The sequence below is a fragment of the Ananas comosus genome, linkage group 6 (genome assembly GCF_001540865.1).
Source record: "Ananas comosus cultivar F153 linkage group 6, ASM154086v1, whole genome shotgun sequence".
Lineage (NCBI taxonomy): Eukaryota > Viridiplantae > Streptophyta > Magnoliopsida > Poales > Bromeliaceae > Ananas > Ananas comosus.
In genome coordinates this window covers 13,357,077-13,378,666 of record NC_033626.1, presented here as the reverse complement: position 1 = coordinate 13,378,666, position 21,590 = coordinate 13,357,077, and the positions used below count along the sequence as shown (strand labels likewise).

The following is a 21,590-nucleotide window of genomic DNA, read 5'->3' as shown; positions in this document are numbered from 1 at the left end:
ACCTAGTTCGAATCTTAGTTGATTCACATTTTCAGCTAAGTTTATTTTAAATAGAAATTGAACGAAGCTGGATAGATACTCCTTTCCTTTCAAAAAGGAAAAAAAATTTGTTTTTTATTTTTTTGAAAGATAGGAAGCAAGCTACCTGCTTTATTTATTTTATTTAGAAATAAATATAGCTAGAAATGTGAATCAACTAGGATTCGAACTTGGATCTCGGGTATCAATCACTAAGTTCTTTGCCACTTACTCCAGGACAGTAAGTAAAAGAAAAAAAAAAAAAGTTGGTACATTATTTTGGCTTTGTTAGGAAGTGGAGGGAGGCATGGGCAATAATTTGTCGCTCGAAAGTCCAGTGGGACCCACGATGAGCTATGATTTCTTCTTTTTCCTTTTTTTTTTCTTAAAAAAGGCCACCCTCATCTGTTCCTCTTCTGATCACCTGTTCAAAATAAAAAAGTTAGATCGAAATTTTGATATTTTATTTTAAGAGAAAGATAGCATTATTCACTTCGTTTATTTTTTTAATATAAATTTAATTGAAATATAAAATAGTTAGGTTCAAATTTAGGACCTCAGATATTCATCACCAAATTTGTTGCCATCTGCGATAGGATAAATTGATGCTTCACTGCATTTAGTTATTTTGCATTAATATTAATACAGATAAATATTCCCACGATTTGTTAGAAAACTTTAAAATCTAGTTCAATTTTTTTAGAAATAATTTTTACATTAGGAAAATAAATAGATAAATAGTTGCTTGGACCAAGATGTATGACCATGATGTTTTAATCTCATTAGAAGTTCGAACTCCTTTTTATTTTATCACATAGAAATAAAATTATTTTGTAATTATTAAAAATTATTAAAAGCAACCGAAGTAAAATGTATCCAAAATGATTTTAATTTCACATTATGTTAAAGATATGTCTTTTTTTATTATTATTAGCTTGGTTTATGCACCGAATTCATATATAAAAAAATAATTAGAGGCTTAATGTGAATTCTCATTGGCAGATTTCAATTTGTGTTGGACGTCAAATTGGAGCTGGCCCGGTTTTCTATGAAGTGCTCCTAAGTCAAGTTGACTCGGAGGTGGAGTAGGATAAGGATTAGAATTCACTTATACATGTATGTGAATATTATATAGGGATAATTGCCTATATACCGTTCGTACATTTGAAACTATCTAATTTACTTTTACTTTTTTTTCTTTCTAAAATATTCATCGTATGTTCTACCGTTATTATAAAATACCCCCGCAGTTATTTCTTATTAAATTAATTTGGATTAAACGTAAGTTAAACATCTACTACAGTTAAAAAAATTTAAAATGTCAATTTTTTCCTTAATTTAAGAGCAAATAATAAATGTTGGTGACGGTAGAAAGGTATATTGGAAAAGACCAAAAGTCAAAATACCTTTTGTGCCACTGACTTTAAGGGCAATAAGAAAATTAGTAATGGTGGAAGGATATATTTGAAAGGACAAAATAGTAATTTTACAGAGTTAACGGAGTTAATTAACAGATTTTAACTCTAGGGGTATATTAGAAATAGGTTGGAACATAAAGAAGATATTTTCAATATTAGCCTTCTGAGAGGGGTAAATCAAAAATTCGGAAACTTTTCAGAGGTATATAAACAATTGCCCCTATTATATATGTATATGCATGCGTGTGGACCGTATTGATCGGCGTTCGTGTGTGAGAAAATTAATTTGCATCATCAGGCTAATTAATTCACAACACCCGTTTAGATTCATCGAAGCAACAACATAACGGATTTGATCAGAGTTTTCTATATTCTCTTATTTGGTATTCTTGGATTTATGATTTTTTTATTATTATTTTTGAAGTTTTTATTGAAACAAGAGAAAGAAGAGATTAATCGGCTCTTGATTTTTCATCTGAAGAAGATATTAGATATAAATTTATATTTTATTTTTTCGTATAGTGGAATACATCTCTTCCGCTTTTCTTGTGGACGTAGACAATTGCCGAATCATGTAAATTTTGGTTTCTTATTTTTGCATTTATTTCTTTTATCGTTCTGTTTTTTCTATTTTTTCGTGCATCTTTATTGATAGAGTATGACTGACGATTCTTCCGGTCTTGAAATTTTATCACTTTTTTCCCAATATTTGAAGACAAAGAAAATGTACAGATTTAAAAGATAAGATTTCAATCCTTGAATAAAAAAATTATAATTCTACATTTCTTTCTGGGTTATAGATGTAGCATTTCTCTTTCCAATTTTTTCGAAAGGAATTTTTAACTTTTTAGTTCCACAAATTTTGCTTTTTATAGCAAATGAGTTGCTTGACTCATTAATGAAATTGCCATTTTTACTGGTAATGATGTGGACTTAATCATATATATATATATATAGAGAGAGAGAGAGAGAGAGAGAGTGAGAAAGTCCAATTTCTATACTCTTAAAGTACAATCATCTTTGTACTCATAAGTCGTTTTCGATGATAGAATTTTCAAAACAACGACACTCAAAGCATTTAAAACTTTTAATCATAATTTTTTGATTAATTATTTACCTTACGATCAAAAGTTCTTAAAATTGACAATTTTTAACACCTGATATCTCATATTTGCTAATTTAACGGTATAAAAGAATAGAAATTAATTGAATTTTTGATAAAAATTATATTCACTATCTAAATAAAGATCAATAACTTTGATCTTAATGTAAAGTATTCGATCCTCTATTTTTAAGTGGTCGTCAATTTTGACTGTTTATCTTATACCCGCTCGATGAATTTTAATATAATTTTAAAAAACTACGAAATTTATTTTCTAAAAGTTTCAATACACTAAATTATATTTAACGCTATAAATCATCAATTCAGAAATTCCATCATAAAAAATAACTTACGNTATATATATATACCATTAGATCTACATTTTTTATCATTTTTAATCATTAGATTATACTATTCAACCAACCACCCATTCAACTCTAGGGAGCACACATCATACTAATCACACATTCTTTAATCTAATGATAAAAAATTTACAAGTATCAATAAGTTCGTACTTTTAAAAGCATAGGAGCTCAACTCTCTCACACACACACACACACACACACACACACACACATATATATATATATATATATATATATATATAAAAGCGAAAAATATTTCCTTGATTCAAATTAGACTAGTGCTTTGGATTGTAGTATGCACTCAACAACGGACGTTTTTGTGGTCCAACTCTTAATGGATAAAGATGTAGCAAATGATGTCATTTTCCACTTGATAAACTTTAAATTGAATTAAATAGAAAAGGACGTTATTTATTTATAGTGTTTATTAGACGTTGTTTCTCCACAATCAAAATCTAGAACTTCAATATATACCAGAAAAAAAAAGAGGCAAAAATTATAAGGCTTAAAACAGAAACTCTAAATTTAATCTTTAATTAGTGCAATTAATTCCGAGTTATATTCTCCCTACGAAGCAATTCCTTCTAAAAATATCCCAACTAATAAGTGTGCAATAATATTTTATTTATCCGATGCAATTATTCCATGTGAGTACATATTTGACAACGTCACGTACACGGATCCTTTTCATTGAATTTAGAACAACAACGTCACTGCATATTAGAGCGTTATACATGTGCATCTTTTTTGATACATGAAATTGCATAATAACCATATATAATTAACTAATAATAAAACATGAAAGAATTAAAATAAACATAACTGTGTTGCAAAAAAAAGAAAAAGAAAAAAGAAGAAGATAAAAGAGTAATGCAAACTGAATTGACCAGGTATAACTGTTTCTTTGTTCGAATTTCCTGGGTTTAATTAGCTGTATTATTAATAGGTAGATTAAAACAGTTATTAAAGAGTAGTTATAGATGCATTTATTAGATAGATAAAAATTGAGTAGGGATTAAGGACAAGAGGGCACTTCCCATTAATTTTACTTTATAGAGTAAATAAAATTAATTGAGAAAAATATCTATCTTCTTAATTTTAAAATTTTTTTAGGCAACTTAATTTTAAAATATTTAAAAAAAAATAGTTTGATGGTTTAGGTCAATGGGTTAATAAAAGAAAGAAACTTGCTGGATATATAACTAAAACTAAGATATTTAAAATACATAAAATATCTGAAACTTAAATATAAGTGAACCATCACATGCAGGTCGATCTCCTATTTAGTTGGAAAAGGCCTTAATTTATTTGATCTGATCCACACCTTTAATTCTACCTGTCAATTTAATTAATTAATTTTCTTCATTAGCTTAACTAATGCATCACACGGCCATTGTTTTATATATCAAATCAAGATACGAAATTATATAACTATATGCATTACATATAATATTGCAGGAGAAATAATGCGGCGAGAGGTGATATATAGAGCTGTTCAAACGAATAGGCAAAGTTCGTGAAAGGGTGTGGAGTGTAAAATTATTGACTATTAATTAATTAATTAATTATTTGCAGCATATTCTCACGTGAATATGTGACTATGGAAAATTTTTGAGAAGTAGCACTAGCTCCATTAATTAATACAAACGTAGATATAAGACTACGACTTTGGGCCTATAGTTTATTTATTTATTAATATTAAGATTTTATGTTCGCCTACATGGCCCTCCCACATGCATCCGGAGCTTTTATTTATTTATATATATTTATTTATTTTAATAACTTTTAGTAATTATTGTGAGAAAAACCTTTGTAATCCACCCCAAAGCGTTTTTGCTTTTGTTTTATTCTCACAGCCAATCATATATATAATATAATATAATCATGATTTTAAAAAACCCATGTGACAATCCGCATCAGGTGCGTGTGTGGGTGTGTGTGTGTGTGTGTGTTTTTTTTTTTTTTGATATATTTTTTATTTTATTTATTTTTTTAAAACATATATTTAATTAAAAATATAAAGTAATTATAATTTTAAATATCAACTGTCGAGTCTTTTATCACTTGCACTAGAAACGATCAGTAATAATAGTTGTGCTGTTGTGGCTCTAGACGAAATGATATCGGCATTATAATCAGGAGTTTGACTCTTCGTGTGCGCTTAAATTTGATATTTGTACTTTCGGCTTTGAGATGTTTATCGAATAAATATTCAAACCAAAATTGAGAGTAAATAGAAAAACTCTTGGTAAGCCCCAAGCGGGGAAGTTCTTGAGCAAGGTCATCCTTTTCGCCACTAAAAAAGTTATTTTTCATTAATAAAAAAGAATAAACATTTATAGAATCAATTTCTCGACACGAAATTGAAATTGTCAATTTGAGAATTTCAACTTCAATTTTTTTTTTCTTGTGTGGGTTTTCTTTGGTTTGCTTGAATCAGTCTACATCTAACGCGAAAACGATAACTCATATTTTAGGTCTTCAGAAGTGTCGCCGTAGTTACCAAAATATATCCATCAAAACCGATCCGTGGACGAAACAAAAATCTCATAGCATCCTAATACTATTCTCATTTTAGCCTCTAAAACTCGAAAAAGTCTAGAATATAATAGTGATATTACTTATTATTTTTATTATGTTATTCTCTTAAAAATAATATATATTTGATTGGTTATAAATAATGTGATGAAGCAAAACTCATTGGGGAAAGATTATAACCCGTCAGAATCAATCTAATGTGGACCACGATACTGATGCAGCAATCAAATTACCAATTACGAAAATCTCCGACCTAATAATGGAAGGTTAAGCTTTTGTGGTCCTCAAAAAAAGGAGCAAAAATTGATCTAATTGGCCATACAAAAGTAAAGTAAAGGGACAAAAAAAAGGTTTTTTTTCTAAAAAAAGAACAGAAAAAAAAAGCAACAAAAGAAAGGTTAGCTACAAGACCAAAGCAGAAGAAGAGTGCATTAGGAAAGGTGTAACTAAAGAGAGATTGATGCTTCCACCCGCTTAATCAAAATTTCCAATCTCTAATGTATAAGTTTCTATCCAATTGCTATCCATGTGCTTTGACAAAGTTCAAAATTAGGATGGGGCTTACGAAAGCTTAAATTTTCGAAGATAATCGATTGTATCATATTAATCTTACGTGATATCAAAGTAGAAGATTCTGAGCATTACTAATATTATTCTATTTAATGTTTGCTCTTTAACGGTTTATTTTTTTTAAAAAATGAATATCCATTAAAATCGAACTGTGGACAAAACGAAAATCTATAATAGGATATTATTCTCATTCCAGCCTCTAAAACTCATTGGGGTAAGATTGGAACGTGTCAGAATCAATTTATTGTGGACCACAAAACCGATGCAGCAATCAAAATCACCAATGCCAAATATCTCCTGACCTTATAAGTTATAATGGAATGTTAATCTTTTTTGTGGCCATCAAAATTGAGAGTAAAATTTCATCTAGTTAGCCATACAAAAATAAAGGGTTAAAAAAAAAGTTTTTTTTTTCTAAAAAAAAAAAAGCAGCAGCTAAGAAAAGGTCGTCTACAAGATCAACCAGAAAAGTGCACCTCGGAAAGGTGTAACTAGATGGAGCTTGATGCTTTCACCCGTTGATCAAAATTTCAAATCTCTAACTTAAGAGTGTCTATCTAATTGCTCCCCATGTGCTTTGAAAAAGTTCGAAATTGGGACGGGCTTAGCGTTAAATAATGTGAAACAAATAGTATTTCTCCGAAAGCTTAAGCTTTTGTTAAGATAAACGTTCTTCTATTTAATAGCTCGTGATTCGCACGCTGCTAATCTATTTCAACCACCCACGATGGATCCATTTCACCCCATAATCCTGATGTAACCAACTTATTGATACCACCTTGGAAATCAAGTAGTCCATATCAAATACTTCTTACCAAGCAACTAGCGGTAAATACGTTGACAAAAAACAAAAAAAGAAAAGAAAAAGAAAAACAACATGATTTTGAGGTTTTTTTGACATAAGAAATCACAGCATATACTAATACAATACAAGTCAGATGATCTAACAGTTGCGAAACTTAAACAACCATAAACCTACTCTACAGAGACATGTCATCTTTTGCACATGATTGGCACATGGAATGCCACGAAAATTCTGTTGTTCACTTAACGTGACCATATAGAATGCATGAGTCGGAGAACTTTTTATCTATATATCTCAACAACTGATACAGTAAGATGCTAATAAGAAAAGTTGGTGTTCAAGAAGAGCCAGTACCGGGTGTCTAAATCGTCTAAGCTGTGATGGCGACTTGTTCAGTTTTCTTCAAGTCCTCTTGATCTTTGAAAATGTCCCTGTTTCAGAGAAATATGTGCTCTGAATTCCACTTCCTAGCAGGTTACCATGCGCTTGCGGATTCGTCAGTTCTATACCCTGAAATACACAAAACATAACAATTGAGTAAGATGGCCTTCTTAAATAAAAATTAGAGTTCCAAACTTTTCGTGTTACCAGCTTGTACGTATCATCAAGTTTATTTAATAAGGACTAACAGAAATCCCGTAAGTCCGTAACTCTGGTGCAGTCCTATGTTAGGAAAAGTTTAAAAGAAGTTTGAAAATTTAGCAGTACAAGGAAATTAACACTCACTGTACCAAGGACATCAAAATCATCAAAATCTGATTAGCAATAAAGATCCTACTGATGGGTATTTAATAGAAGAGTATATATAACAACTAATTGCTCTTCTTTTGCATGTATGAATAAACCATGTTATTGGACCTCCTGAATGGAGAGTCAGATATATTAACTTTTCGCCTGAGAATTCTCTTTGGTTCAAATGAAATTTCGGAACTCACATTCTGACTGGGATTTTTTTTCCCTTTTGGGCTCTAATATAAGAGGAGACTACCACGGAGTTTCGTCCTAACCATCTCTGACCAATTGAGCCAAGCATAGTTGTAAACAAATATAGTAATGGAACCGATTCAAGTCTTAAGATGCTTTTCCTTTCAAAAGTAGTGGATGAGACATCGAACCACAAACTTACTTGTACAGGCGTAAATGCAAGACTTGATGTCAACCCAGATGTTGCGCCGCTGCTACCATAAAGCTTCTCCTTGAACCTGATGATGCAACAAAGAGACCAAGGTGACAAATTAGATATCTAGTAGACCTTGAAGCAGACGAAACGTAAGTTATTAGAGTACAGTGGCTTACTTTTTAGCCACTTTGGCAGCAAGTTTGTTCTGTGCAACCGATACGCGCAGCTTCCCACTTCCTGCCTGACCGAGCATACCATATCCCTCGCCTAAGCCATCACCTGGTAATAAGCCAAGAAGATGTTATATAGGATATCCAGTTCGAACTGTGATGTAAGCGCTGGAACTGTGATGTAAGCGCAAAACATTGTGGACCAGTAAATTGAAAGCAAAAGGCATATAAATGCCATCCAAAGATCACCAGAGGGAGAATAGAACTGTGATATAAGCAAGTAAATATACAAAACAAAACAATGACTAACCTAAAGAACTCTCTTCCGGCACTCCAAATTGCATTCGATTGGCGAGCTTCCGCATATCGGTGATAGCATATCTGTCAATTTTCAAGTTTGCCAGCGCAAAAAGGAGTTAAAAAGACAAGCTATGAAATCAAATAATTGACCGCAGAAACTGACTTCCCAAAAGATAAAAGTGGCACAAGAAAAATGCTTACCTTTCTTTCGTTTTTCGGAGTCGGCGGCCTCCTCTCTTCTTCTTAGGTTCCGAATCTGGAACAGGTAAAGGCTTTGGCTGCTTTGCTGGGGGGGGCTCTTGCCACTTCTCAATCTTTTTCCGGATTTCTTCTCGCAAGTTCCTTCCGGTCTTTCCTGTGGGATCCCCTCTCGTCGAGTCAACTCTTGCAGCCAGGGTTGATTTTGCAGCTAACAGTCGACAAGCGCGAGTCCTTAAGGACGGAGGAGTGCTCTGAAAGATTTCAGTTTGTTCAAGATAACCCACACGAAACTGAGAGGTTGCAGTAGAAAAGCCGGCTAGATTTTTCTTCTTTGCCCCCAAAAGCTGAACATTACAAGCTGGCATTTTCGCTAATGCTAACAAGCCACCAGCTATCCCCATTAACTTAGATGCAACTGCACTACCGACGATAGCAGAGAGATTTGGCGCGATGTATCCCATCCGACTCTCCACAAAATCCAGAACTTTCTTTTTAGCTAAATCAAGAGCTAGGGCTCGATCACAAGCTTCAATTGTTTTCTGTAAGTTCTCTTCAGACAGGGGCTTGCCACTTGTAGTTGATGCTGTGACAGAAACTACCATTATGATTGCTGAAGGGAGAAGCCCTTCCAAATCGACGAGGGTTAAATCCATCTCATTTCCGATTTTCTTAACAACTCGAGCATAATCGATTGGATGGTGAACCAGTGATTCCAGCTCGGGGAACTTCAAGCGGTATTTGTCACGTATAAAATTGTGAATTATAATGATTTCGTTTTCGATATCTACCGATAAGGCATTGCAATCGACGATTAGTTGGTACTCGGGATCATCCTCTAAGATGGTCACATTGGTAGAAAAGTCTGACCCTTTCTGAAGCGCATCATCCACTTTCTGTCAAGGAAAAGAAGAATTACAGCCGTAAACTTTCACAAAGTACAATTCCACCTACTTCGCTAAGTTCAAAAGTCAGCAGAAAGATAAAACCGATAACATTTCCTATCAATAATAGGAACCCCGACTGTCTTACTAGATGAGCAACAGCAATTGACAAACCAAATGACCTTTGAACGAACAACAACAGGAAATTAACTAAGCACTGAACAATTTTGTCCAAACTCCAAAGAAGCAAATAGTAAAGAACTAACCAAAATAAGTCAGAAATTATTGCAGAACATTGGGCAAAATGGAAAAGCAAATCAAATTTGTTGGTGATTGTATGCACCTACTTGCATGATATCATTGTAACGTTGCGTCTTCTGCAATTTCGAAACACTATCAAGATCCTCATAGTTAAGAGATTCAAGATCTGGCATCTCATCATCACCATCATCTTCCATATCTCCTGCTTCCGCATTCTCGTCATCCTGGCAGATAAGTTCTATGTAAGATTCGAGTGTAAAGCATTAAGAATGTCAAGAATGTCATGTTGCAGGATGCATTGCAATATGATAAATGAGACAGACACTCACAAGAGGGTGCTCTTCATTGTCTGACAGTTCATCGAGATCGGCTAAGAAGGAATCAGCAAGACTAGCCTGCATATAGAAAATTTATAATAGATAAGCCATACCAAGAACATATACCCACAGGGAAAATTTGAAATGTTAACATCATATAGAAGAAACTATAAGAAACAAATTCCGCGCAATTTATGATACGAGAAGGTCTAATAATTAAGCACTAACTCCATCAGTATTCGGAGCCTCTAATCGGCCATCTCTGACTCATTTAGCAAATAAGCAGTTATCCTATATACCCAAACTGCATTACCGAGCTAACAAAAACAATTCCTCGACTACTGTAGCACAATCTCTCGCTATAAGCTCGACGCTTGTATTTTCAGTACCAAATCGCATGGAAGAGCAAATAACAAAATATGAGGTTACTACAAGAAATTTGATCTTTTATCCTCAAAAAAAGTAATTGGTCACAAGAACATACAACTGAAGCCATTAATTAGCTTAATTTAAGGGATTAAGCGCGAAATAATTAGAAAAAAAAAACAAAAAGAAGTAATACTAACCATAATTCAGTGTTGAGAAAGTGACTGCGCCAAAGATTAGCGAGATCACCTGAGAAAAATAGATCAAAATAACAGAAAAACTGTTAAATTAATTCCAAATTTGCAGAGACCAAAGAAAATTAAAATGAGATAATAAAAATATGCATAAAATCGAGGGAAAAAAAAAACCCTAGTTTCCACAAAACTTCTTATTAGAGATTAGGGTTTCAAACAATGAGAATAGGAGTATAGGAGAGGAGATGAGTAGTACCTAGTAGATTTAAGCTTTAATCGTCTCCTCCTCCTCTACCAGGGTTCGATTCGCTCCTTCAAAAGAGGGCTCTCGAAGAGAGAGAGAGAGGGGGAGCTCACATCGTCTCTTCGACCTCCTCTCTCGTATTTATACCCACATCGACGCAGGCCCAGTTTTCGCAAACATCCACATGGGTTGGGTCTCATGGGCCCACTATACGAGTTGTGTAGTGTCACCGATTTATGGGCCCCTGGGCCCATATAAGCTCAACAATTAATTACTGTACGGGGCCAAGGCCTATTTGGTCTCTGGGCTTTTACACTGCTTGGGCTTTATCGGAACAATGGGCTCGTAGCTATTGTTTGGTTGGGGGTTAAGGGGTTATTCTGTTAAGGAGTGGAATAACCCCTTAACCCCCATTTTATTTCCAAACACTTTTAAAAATAGGTGGAGTTAAAATGGATTATTCCGGGTTAGCTAACCACACCAAATCCCAATCAAACACTATTTTCTATTCATAATAACCCACTATCCTTCTTATCTCACCTACTCCAACCAAATACTATTTTTCACTATCATGGACTAACTCCAACTTCCAACCAAACACAAAAATACTCTAACCGTACTTAACCCTAAATTTAATCATATTTCTGGAATAACTAATTTTTTCTTAACTCCGAAACAAACGGTAGCTTAGGATCTTATTATTCTTTATATAATCCTTTGGGCCGTCGCACGGATTTAAGGGATGCTGAGGAAGGTGTGTCAAAATTGTCCCTGCTCTGACAAGAAATGAAAAAGTGAGATATAAAAAATTCTGCACTGAGCTAATGCGTAACTTCGTACGTAGAAAATTCTAAAAAGTTTTGTTCATGATTGAACCTTTCGGATTCATTTATTTTGCCAGTGAGCTGTCGGATCGTTCAATGTGTAGGATATTTTTGCCCACGTAGTAGTAAAAAGTTTACCACTTCTACAAAAGAACAACTAACAATATATTAAGATGAGGTTGGACACCATTTATTTACTGTGGTCTCTCAAATCTAGCTATCAAGGTTAACTTATGCCTCTTATAACTTAGGCCTCTCATAATTTTCTTAAAAGAAAAGTAATTTAATGGCTTGAGAAAGAACGATACCATATTCTATTGACTTAATTATACTATACTGTATTATACTTTACAGATTCTTTTTTTTGAATTAAACAGAGATATACCCTATTTTAACACAGTCAGAACCAAGGGATACAGGAATAGCCTAGTAAGGCGAACAAAACAAAGAAACATGGGTCGATCTCGATCAAAAACCCAGAAAACAAAAAGCGCAAACTCCTATATTACACTTTACAGATTCTTGTTTCTCACTTAAAAGAAAAGTAATTTAATGGCCTCTTATTATTATTGTTATTTTTTAATTCTTACACTATACGCAACAAATGTGTTAAAAAATGCTTGTCAAAAGTGGCAATACATGTATTCAACTTATTTTAACATAAAAAAATAAAAAAATAATTCAATAGAAACTTTTAATAAGTCTGTTATAAAGATTTATCTGTCATAAAGAATTATTTTATTTTTTTTTCTATATTTTATGAGAGTTTCTTAATAAAGTCTTTAGATTTTATTTAAAATAATAATTTTATTAACAGTAATATAGAGATTGAGGGAAAAAAGAGTCCAGTAATATATATTAGAAAAAAATTGATACGAGATAGAAAAATAAAAATAAATTTATCAATAAACAATAATAATGTAATAAATAGTAAATAAAAATAATACTAAAATGCAATGCAGTAGAGTATAATTAAGCCTAAACATTCTTGGACTCATATTAGTCCACCTAACACACACACAAAAAAAAAAAGAAAAAAGAAAAATTTGTCCTCTCGTGTAACTTTTGTCTTGGTGTCGCATGGGATTAATTGTGACAAATTATGGGATTAATTAAATAAATACGTTGACCCGTCAAAAAACGACGATCGAGCTCACATTAATCCACAATGGGATCGTACGATGTGTAATTCCACGTCGTGTTATGATTACGATTGTATGGGAATCTCGGATGGTGTTATCTACGATTACCATCCATAATCCCTTTTGCCCTGGTGGATCATTAGTCAAAATCCGTGCTCTGACCTATTTATTCAAAATATAATATATATAATAAAATAAAATAAAATAAAAATATAATAACGTTATTATTATTATTACAATGTCCATTTGTTTGCCACGAAGCTCCCCCCTCTTCGTGGTCCAACGAGGCAACGATGTTAACAGAAACCTAATTTTTGCAGCGGGTAAGCGCTTATGTCCGCTGCGTTTATAGCGAAGAGCTGCGATCAAAATTCAAAAGCGCTTTTCAGAAAATGACCCACATGCGACTTTGGCGTTAGCAAAGATAAACAATTGTATGGGTTTATATGTGGCGTTGCAACAATTCTCCCATTTTCTTTGGACCACTTCTAGGAAATGTGTCAAAAGCAATCATATTGTGATTCATAAGAGGGGTTTTTTTTTTTTTTTTTCAATTACAACTATTTTGATATATTAGCTTTTTTTACAAAAAATTAAATCCTTTTATATACAAGTACTACGATTTTTTTTTTTTAATGACGGTTTGTTTCTCAAAAATCATTCATTAGAAGGATGAATTAGACTACAGGAAAGATCTAATAAATCTCGGTCGAAAAAAAAAAAAGAAAAAAAAATCATTCTCGCAGGGTCAGTTACTGTTTGGAGTTATAGTCTGCGAAGTAGCTAATTAGCCAAGAAAAATTCTTCCCACGAAGTCATCAACTACCTGATCTTATAGTCTTTTCAAAAATTGCACCATTTTTTACATTCCAAATGACCCACCAGTAGGCTATCAGCCCGCTCGGTCTAGTACAAGCTTGCTGTGATTTATTCCTTGATAACCACTTATTCCATACGGTAATCACATCATCTCCTAAATTTATAAATTGGATCCCCTCCTAGGCCTTCATGAAAAGAAATTTATTAAAAACACATTACCTGGATAAATGATTCACAGTTTTCTATTCCATCCCTCACAGCACATAATCTGTTTTTCTCGTCCATCCTCTCTTGAGCAGATTGTCTGCCGTAAGAGGCATCTTCTAAAAGAACGAGCACACTGTTTTTCAAAAGTATTAAAACGGATGCATCCGGATAACACATTGATCCTAAGGTGAAGTTGAGTTATTGATTCCATACTCGGTTACAAAGAGTAATTAATCAGTATTTATTTGCTACAATTGCTATAATGAAAAGTAATTTTTCTTATAAATTAATTTCCCAATTTTGTGATTTTAAATGTATAGAATTTGAAGTTAGGCGGCCACACTTGCAATTAATGCGTCACAAGAACAAGTGAGTTGGAATCACATATAAATGGCTCACAATTAAAGCATGAAATAGTAAAACTAAAATGTGCTCAAGACGCACCACATTTTGTAGGTTCAACTACCCCCTAAAGGAGAACAAGACAAATGAACAACCTACCACTCTAAATTAGATGGGATTATGTTTTGATTCGGGTTAAGAATTAGGATTATTTTGTTGATGATGCTGTTCATACTTCAATGTATAATTCCATTATAAATTATCCAATTGTGCATACGACAAAAAATAAAAATAAGGGTAAACTTTAAATACCATCATGTTGTTTCGCACTTTCTCATTTTAATATCCTGTTGTGTAAAATATATCAGTTTAATACTCTGCGGTTTTATTTTTCTCTTTTCATAACCTTCTCTGTTAACATTTCGTTAAATTATATATACAAAAACTTCAGATACTCAACTAGATTTATTGAACATTCACTTTAATATCTTTCAGTTTTAACTTTGTCGTTGATTTAATGAAAAATTAGTGCAAGAGATAATAAAAAGAGAAAAATGAAATCACCGCTGCCAGATGCTAAATTAACACACTTTAAACATATGGTATTAAAATAAAAAAGTGTGAAAATACAGAAATGATATTTGAAGTTTTTTCTTAAAATAAAAAGACCATTAGTGGCCTTCTTGTAACTTTACTATATATCAAACCGTTTTGAATCAACTTGACCATGTTACCGACCACCATGGAGTTTCGTCGTCCATATACTTTGCACCCAAATTCTGGGGCTTAACGCCGATTACTATCTCCCTCAACTCAGCCATCCACCTATTGAGATCGTCGACATTTACATCGCTGTCGTCGTAGCCACTGTCGTTTTCTAAAAGCTCCCTCGATATAGCGAGCAATGCGGAGGCAAGTGCTTCATCCATCTCGACCCTCTCCTAAACCGCGACGATTTGATCACTCGTCGATCTCGACGATCTTAACGAAATTTAGATTCCCTCTCGATGCTAAGCATTGCGGCGCGCAATCATTAGCATTTAAAAAGGAATTAATTGGAGACATTCTATTCTATAGGAATAAAAGGAGGAGGATTCACGTCATCATGCACATTCTTTGTGTAGCTTTAAGCACAGGATGCGTTGCCCATCAAACATGTACCTAAAAAAAAAAGGAACATGTTGGAACCACTACACACACACACCACTTCTCATGCTTTCGTTTTCTAAGTCCATGTGTTGGTGGATGCATACACTTTTCCTGTTTCCTTCGCTGGCTCTCAAGATCCTTTCTTATCCTCTTCCTTACTTTTCATTGCAGAGAACAATATTCGCATATCCACTAGCATTATTTTTTTTATTGGCTAAATTACAGAAAATTTTTTTTGTCAATATATTTTTTTTTTTCTTCTTGTCATTCAAAAGCCTACACAATTTATTTTGACCCTCGCCGGCACTGTTCCATTTATATCATATTTTTTATACCCAAAATATTTCTGAAATCCTCATTCTTCTTCATTCTTGGCCGCGCCACCTCGCCCTCCGCCATGCCGCCTCGTCCTCCGCTGCCTTGCCTTCGCCCATCTCTCTCTGTCTATGCCCACACACACACGCCTTCGCTCGCCTCCACCGCCCCACCCTCACTCTCGCCCACCTCTCCGTCTGATAAAAAATAATTTGGTCATTTTGTCACAACGTACTCTCCTGTAAATATTTTTATTTTTTAAAAAGATAAACCGGTAAAGTATAGATTTTTGAATAACAGGAGGGAAAAATAAAAAAAAAAACGGATATTGACAGAAAATTTTTTATAATTTAGCTTTTTTTTTTTATTCCCCTCTTTTTAAGTTTTTATTTTATTTATTTGTCAAAATAAAGTCAAACCTCTTAGTTTTCATTTCTCTTTAGAGCAACAAAGGTTTGATTTCTTTAGAGAAAAGATTCACTGCAAAAAAGTAAAGTGGATGATGCATGAACACAAAGAGTGCTACGCGATACATACGTTGTGACCACTAATCATTAACTGAATGTTTGATATTAATGTGTCTAAACCTTTACTCATTTGAAGAAATAATACTTTAAACATGTTAAGAAGAAGATAAAGCTATCCTTTCTGATGATGGAATCTTAAGAGGAGGCTAATTTGAGAAGAGAAATAATCAACACCCAATCCCAATGTCATTTTTATGTGTTTTATTTTGAAGCTTTTTTTTTAGTACAAAACCTTTTTTTGGCTTTTGATGATAAGTACCTCAGAGCACTAACAGAAATAATAGTAAAAGGGACACCACCTATCAACTTGCCTTATATAACACATAAACAATCCCCTCTACCTGTTTCTCTCTCTTTCACTCCCCCACAAAAGTAAAAAGTCACCCACACTCTATATATCATCTACACCTCTACTGCACCCTTCATAATACTACCAAATAACTCTCTCTCTCTCTCTCTCTCTCTCTCTCTCTCCCTCTCTCTACAGAAGCTCCCAGAAACTGTTTCTTCTACTTCCATTCCTGCTGAATAGGACGAAAAGCCATTTATGTTTGTGTCCATAAGATACAGAGGTGGTGAAAGCAACCAAAGGAGAAAGAAGCCATTTTTATCTCTACCTCCCCACCCATTATTTTAATCTCCTCTTTCCCCGAATATCTCTGTGGAAGCTCCACATCCTCCCCCTTCGTTGCCTCCGCCTCCGCCTCCGCTCTCCCTACACTCCCCACACTCCCCTCCCCTGTTTCCCTTCATGAAGAGGCGAAAGGTGCGTGCTTTGGGGCTGTAACTCCGAGTCGAGCCATGGACGTCGAGCGCGGGGGCTCCGGCGAGCCCGACAAGGTGTGGAACGAAATGGGTATTGCTTATTCTCGCTATTCTTGCGGTTATTATCGGTAAAGGTGGGATCTTGAACCGGTTATTGTTGGTCGCAGAGGGTGAATTCATGGCGAGCGGCGTTTGCTCTCGCGTACCAGAGCCTCGGCGTCGTCTACGGCGATTTGAGCACGTCGCCGCTCTACGTGTACAAGAGCGCCTTCTCGGGGGGCGACATCGAGCACTCGGAGACCAACGACGAGATCTACGGGGTGCTCTCCTTCGTCTTCTGGACCCTAACCCTAATCCCCCTTTTTAAGTACGTGTTCGTCGTCCTCCGCGCCGACGACAATGGCGAAGGCGGCACCTTTGCGCTCTACTCCCTCATTTGCCGCCGCGCCGGCATCGGATTCGTCCCCGGCGCCCGCCCCGCCGATTGCGAGGACGCCGTGGCGGCGGCGGCGGCGGCGTCGTGCGCGGCGAATGCTCCGAATGGCTCCGCCTCGGCCGCTTCTAGAGTTAGGACGATGCTGGAGAAGCACCAGGTGCTTCAGAGGCTGCTGTTGATCTTTGCGCTGCTTGGGACTTGTATGGTGATCGGTGATGGTGTGCTTACTCCCGCGGTCTCCGGTTCGTGCCCTGTTTATTTGATTCTCTGTGTAGTTCCTTCCTGTTCTCGGTCTTGATCTAATTTTGCGGCGAAATAATTCTCTGCGGTGCGCAGTTTTCTCGGCGGTCTCAGGACTCGAGCTCTCCATGGAGAAGGAGCAGCACAAATGTAAGAGAAAGTTCTGCTCTTTGGTTATTATTATCATTTATTTAGACTTACAAAATAGTGGTAAAGTTTCGTGCGAGCATCGACAATTGTTTGATTTGTTATGCCGGCTAGTATGGCCATGTGTTAGCATTTAGATGAACATATTGTTGTTTGCGCTCATATGCGCAACTGCGGCAGTAAACTCTCGTAGATCATCTATTTTATGGTACAATTTATGCTAGTAATCTTTAAGAGGCCTATTGATATGCAGATGTCGAGGTTCCTGTGGCATGTGTCATATTGGTTGGCTTGTTTGCCCTGCAACATTACGGCACCCACAGAGTAGGGTTTTTATTCGCACCGATCGTCGTCGCTTGGCTTCTGTGTATCAGCGGCATCGGTGCCTACAACATTATTCACTGGAACCCTCGTGTATACCGAGCCCTCTCGCCATACTACATGTACAATTTTCTGAAGAAGACCCGAAGAGGCGGCTGGATGTCGCTAGGCGGTATACTTCTCTGCATAACAGGTATCTAGGAATCGTTTGTTTGTCAACATGGTAGATTCACGTGAATATGATACATGATCTTTTCTTTTCTTCCCCCTCAGGATCTGAAGCTATGTATGCAGATCTAGGACACTTCTCTCAGTCATCGATAAAGGTATGAGATGGTGATAGCACTTTCGTTCTTCTGATACAGAACTCTTTGTTTTTCTGAGTCAAATTAAACAAGAATTCCGCTGTTCTTCAAATTTTAAGTATACCCGCTGATAGCTTTCTTATATACATTTCCATGTATTCTTTATCTTTGCCTCCTAAAGTAAACCCGACCACCTGGGTCATTCTGGAACTTAATGATTACAACCTCATCAGAACAGATATCTGAGAACATACCTCTTTCAATTCCTGCAATTCACGTCTTCAAATATGCAAATGATGCTAAGCTGGGTTGGTATCTAAATTGCTACTTTCGAAACGAATCCTTGTTCTTTACTAGCTTGAGAAATCCTGCTTCTTCGTGCTCCATTTCGGATAGTAAGCTAGCTTATTTGACAAACTGTAGTGGCTTTTCTGCAGCTCGCATTTACTTCCGTGGTCTATCCAGCCCTTATCCTAGCATACATGGGTCAGGCTGCTTATCTCTCGCAACACCACGCCATCGAAAGCAGCTACAGAATTGGCTTCTATGTGTCCGTGCCAGGTACTTCTTCAATATGTAGAAAACATAATGTGCTTAATAATGGCTTTATTTCCATAATGCGCTTACGTTTATGAAATTCTCCTTCTAGAACAAATCAGATGGCCGGTCCTGGCGATTGCTATACTTGCGGCGGTGGTGGGTAGCCAAGCGGTTATAACCGGCACCTTCTCAATTATCAAGCAGTGCTCCGCCTTAAGTTGCTTTCCCAGGGTGAAGATAGTGCATACGTCGTCCAAGGTACACGGGCAAATATACATCCCGGAGATCAACTGGATCTTGATGATATTGTGCCTTGCCGTTACTATTGGCTTCAGAGACACAAAGCGGTTGGGAAATGCATCAGGTAATGTTTTGGTTTGTTTTAGCTACTCTCCTCAAATGTATTTAACTGTGTTGCTCTTTGCAACGATTTTGTAGTTAACAGCGCGATGAAATGTAGAGCAATTTACCACCGCGTGATTTACAATTTTCTTTTGCAGGATTGGCAGTTATAACCGTCATGTTGGTTACCACGTGCTTGATGTCCTTAGTGATAGTCCTGTGCTGGCACAGGAGCATCTTCTTCGCCCTATGCTTCCTCCTCTTCTTTGGAGCTATCGAAGCCTTCTACTTCTCGGCTTCCTTGATCAAGTTTCTAGAAGGGGCATGGGTCCCGATTGCCCTTTCCTTCATCTTCATGACGATCATGTACACGTGGCATTACGGCACCCTCAAGAAGTACGAGTTCGACGTGCAAAACAGGGTTTCGATAGGTTGGCTCCTCAACCTTGGGCCTTCCCTTGGGATTGTTCGTGTGCGAGGCATCGGTCTCATACACACGGAGCTAGTGTCAGGAATTCCCGCCATCTTCTCCCACTTTGTCACCAACCTACCTGCATTTCATCAGGTATAAAACCATAAATTTTCTTTCGAGGGCTCGGTACAAACTTAGTCTGTGAAGTTGGGACCGGATTGTAGGGACTGAGTTTGTAAGTAACCTCTCTTTTAATTTGATTAGAAATGTTCTTCTTTTTTTTTTTTCATATTTTTTAATCTTCTCTAGGTTCTCGTCTTCCTCTGTGTGAAGTCCATCCCGGTGCCCCACGTCCAACCCGAGGAGCGCTTCGTCGTGGGCCGCATTGGCCCGAAAGACTATAGGATCTACAGGGTTATCGTAATGTACGGCTATCGAGACGTGCAGAAGGACGACCTGGAGTTCGAGAAGGATCTAGTCAGCAGCATTGCGGAGTTCGTCCGTTCCGGAGGACCCGACCACGACAATTTGGAAGAGATCGAGGAGCCTTGTGGGAAAATGCCGGTTGTTGGGACGCCGGTCCGGTTATTCGAGGAGGATTGTGAGTTGAACGAGCCACCCGGACCGTCCGATCAAAAGGAAATAAAATCTCCAATTATATTCCCGAAAAGGAAAAGAGTGAGGTTTTTGTTACCCAAGAGCCCTCAACTAGACATCGCGGCGCGCGAGGAGTTACAAGAGCTGACGGAGGCGAGAGAGGCTGGAATGGCCTTTATACTCGGGCACTCGTACATGAGAGCAAAGAGCGGGTCTAGTTTTATAAAGCGGATCGCAATCAACTTCGGCTACGAATTCTTGAGGAGGAATAGCAGAGGTCCTGCTTATGCTGCTACAATACCTCATGCTTCTACTCTGGAGGTGGGGATGGTCTACCTTGTTTGAAAATCCCGCGACTTTTGTTGAATTAAATCACCAAAATGTCCATAATATGTGGTTGAATTCATCTTCTCATTCACTGGGGGTGGATCAACAAAGGATGTCGACTTCCGTTAACCATGTGCGGCGTTAACAGTCTGTAAATTGCGGAGAAAGATGCATATATTTGTGTATAGCCATATGACCTTTTTTCTCTTTCCTTTTCACTTTTCTTGGTAGATCCTGTAGTGCTGATACAGTTGGATTGAGTCTAGTGAGATAATGTAACAGTTTTGTTTGTTAAAGTAATTTTGAAAATAGTGGTTTTCCCTGGAATTTGATTGATGTAGCCTAATTTGGCAGTGAAAAAGCATGTTATCAGTGTCAGATTTCCTTATTGACTAGAATCCTAGTAAATGTTCTACTTTAAAATAGAATCAAACTGAGCACATGCCATAAGGGTTTTGGGGGAAAATCTTTGGTGGAGAGACCTCATTGAAAAGCTTTCAATCGATTGTCATCTGTAGGATGAATTTTTCTTTTTTAAAGATTTTAGTATTGAAAAACATCTTACGAATTCTTGGATGAAACCAAAATTAATACGTGGTAGCAGATCAGAGCATTTTTAATGAGGCGTTATAGAAGACTCTTCACTGAAATTATTATTATTATTATTATTATTATTATTATATCTCATTAAAGCGAGGAAACAATATGAAAACATACTGCACCAAAAGCCTAGATGGCGTTCGGTTAATTCCTTAAATTGCACTACTCCAGTTAAAATATAATTAAAAAAAAAAATATCTTAGAAAATAAAATAAGAAAAGCATGTCACTGAACTTCTTTGGGCCCAATGTCACCAGCTGACCCAAAATACTAATCGGGCCCCCATCATCAAACAGGTCGGCTAAATATCGAAAATGGTGAGCCCAATAAGTGAGAGCCCAACTGATCATGTAAATCGACGGT

The 21,590-nt window shown here is 36.1% G+C and overlaps 2 protein-coding genes across 3 annotated transcripts; one reads left to right on the top strand and one right to left on the bottom strand.

Annotated features, from left to right (window-relative positions):
* Positions 6,877-11,002, bottom strand: LOC109711959 (U4/U6 small nuclear ribonucleoprotein Prp31 homolog). The gene is made up of 9 exons (XM_020235346.1): positions 10,883-11,002; positions 10,633-10,681; positions 10,079-10,144; positions 9,836-9,973; positions 8,608-9,500; positions 8,417-8,487; positions 8,113-8,215; positions 7,943-8,018; positions 6,877-7,326 (listed from the first exon to the last, which is right to left on the bottom strand). Exons 2-9 carry the CDS (start codon positions 10,633-10,635, stop codon positions 7,219-7,221), a joined length of 1,458 nt encoding a protein of 485 aa, XP_020090935.1. The 5' UTR covers positions 10,636-10,681; positions 10,883-11,002; the 3' UTR covers positions 6,877-7,218.
* Positions 16,632-20,936, top strand: LOC109711145 (potassium transporter 25-like). Of its 2 annotated transcripts, none has more exons than XM_020234058.1 (9): positions 16,632-17,035; positions 17,128-17,638; positions 17,733-17,786; positions 18,037-18,297; positions 18,378-18,430; positions 18,847-18,970; positions 19,059-19,313; positions 19,450-19,856; positions 20,037-20,936. In XM_020234058.1, exons 1-9 carry the CDS (start codon positions 16,997-16,999, stop codon positions 20,643-20,645), a joined length of 2,313 nt encoding a protein of 770 aa, XP_020089647.1. In that variant the 5' UTR covers positions 16,632-16,996; the 3' UTR covers positions 20,646-20,936. The 2 variants fall into 2 exon arrangements, with proteins under 2 accessions (XP_020089647.1, XP_020089646.1); XM_020234057.1 differs by having other exon boundaries at positions 16,634-17,035; positions 20,013-20,936.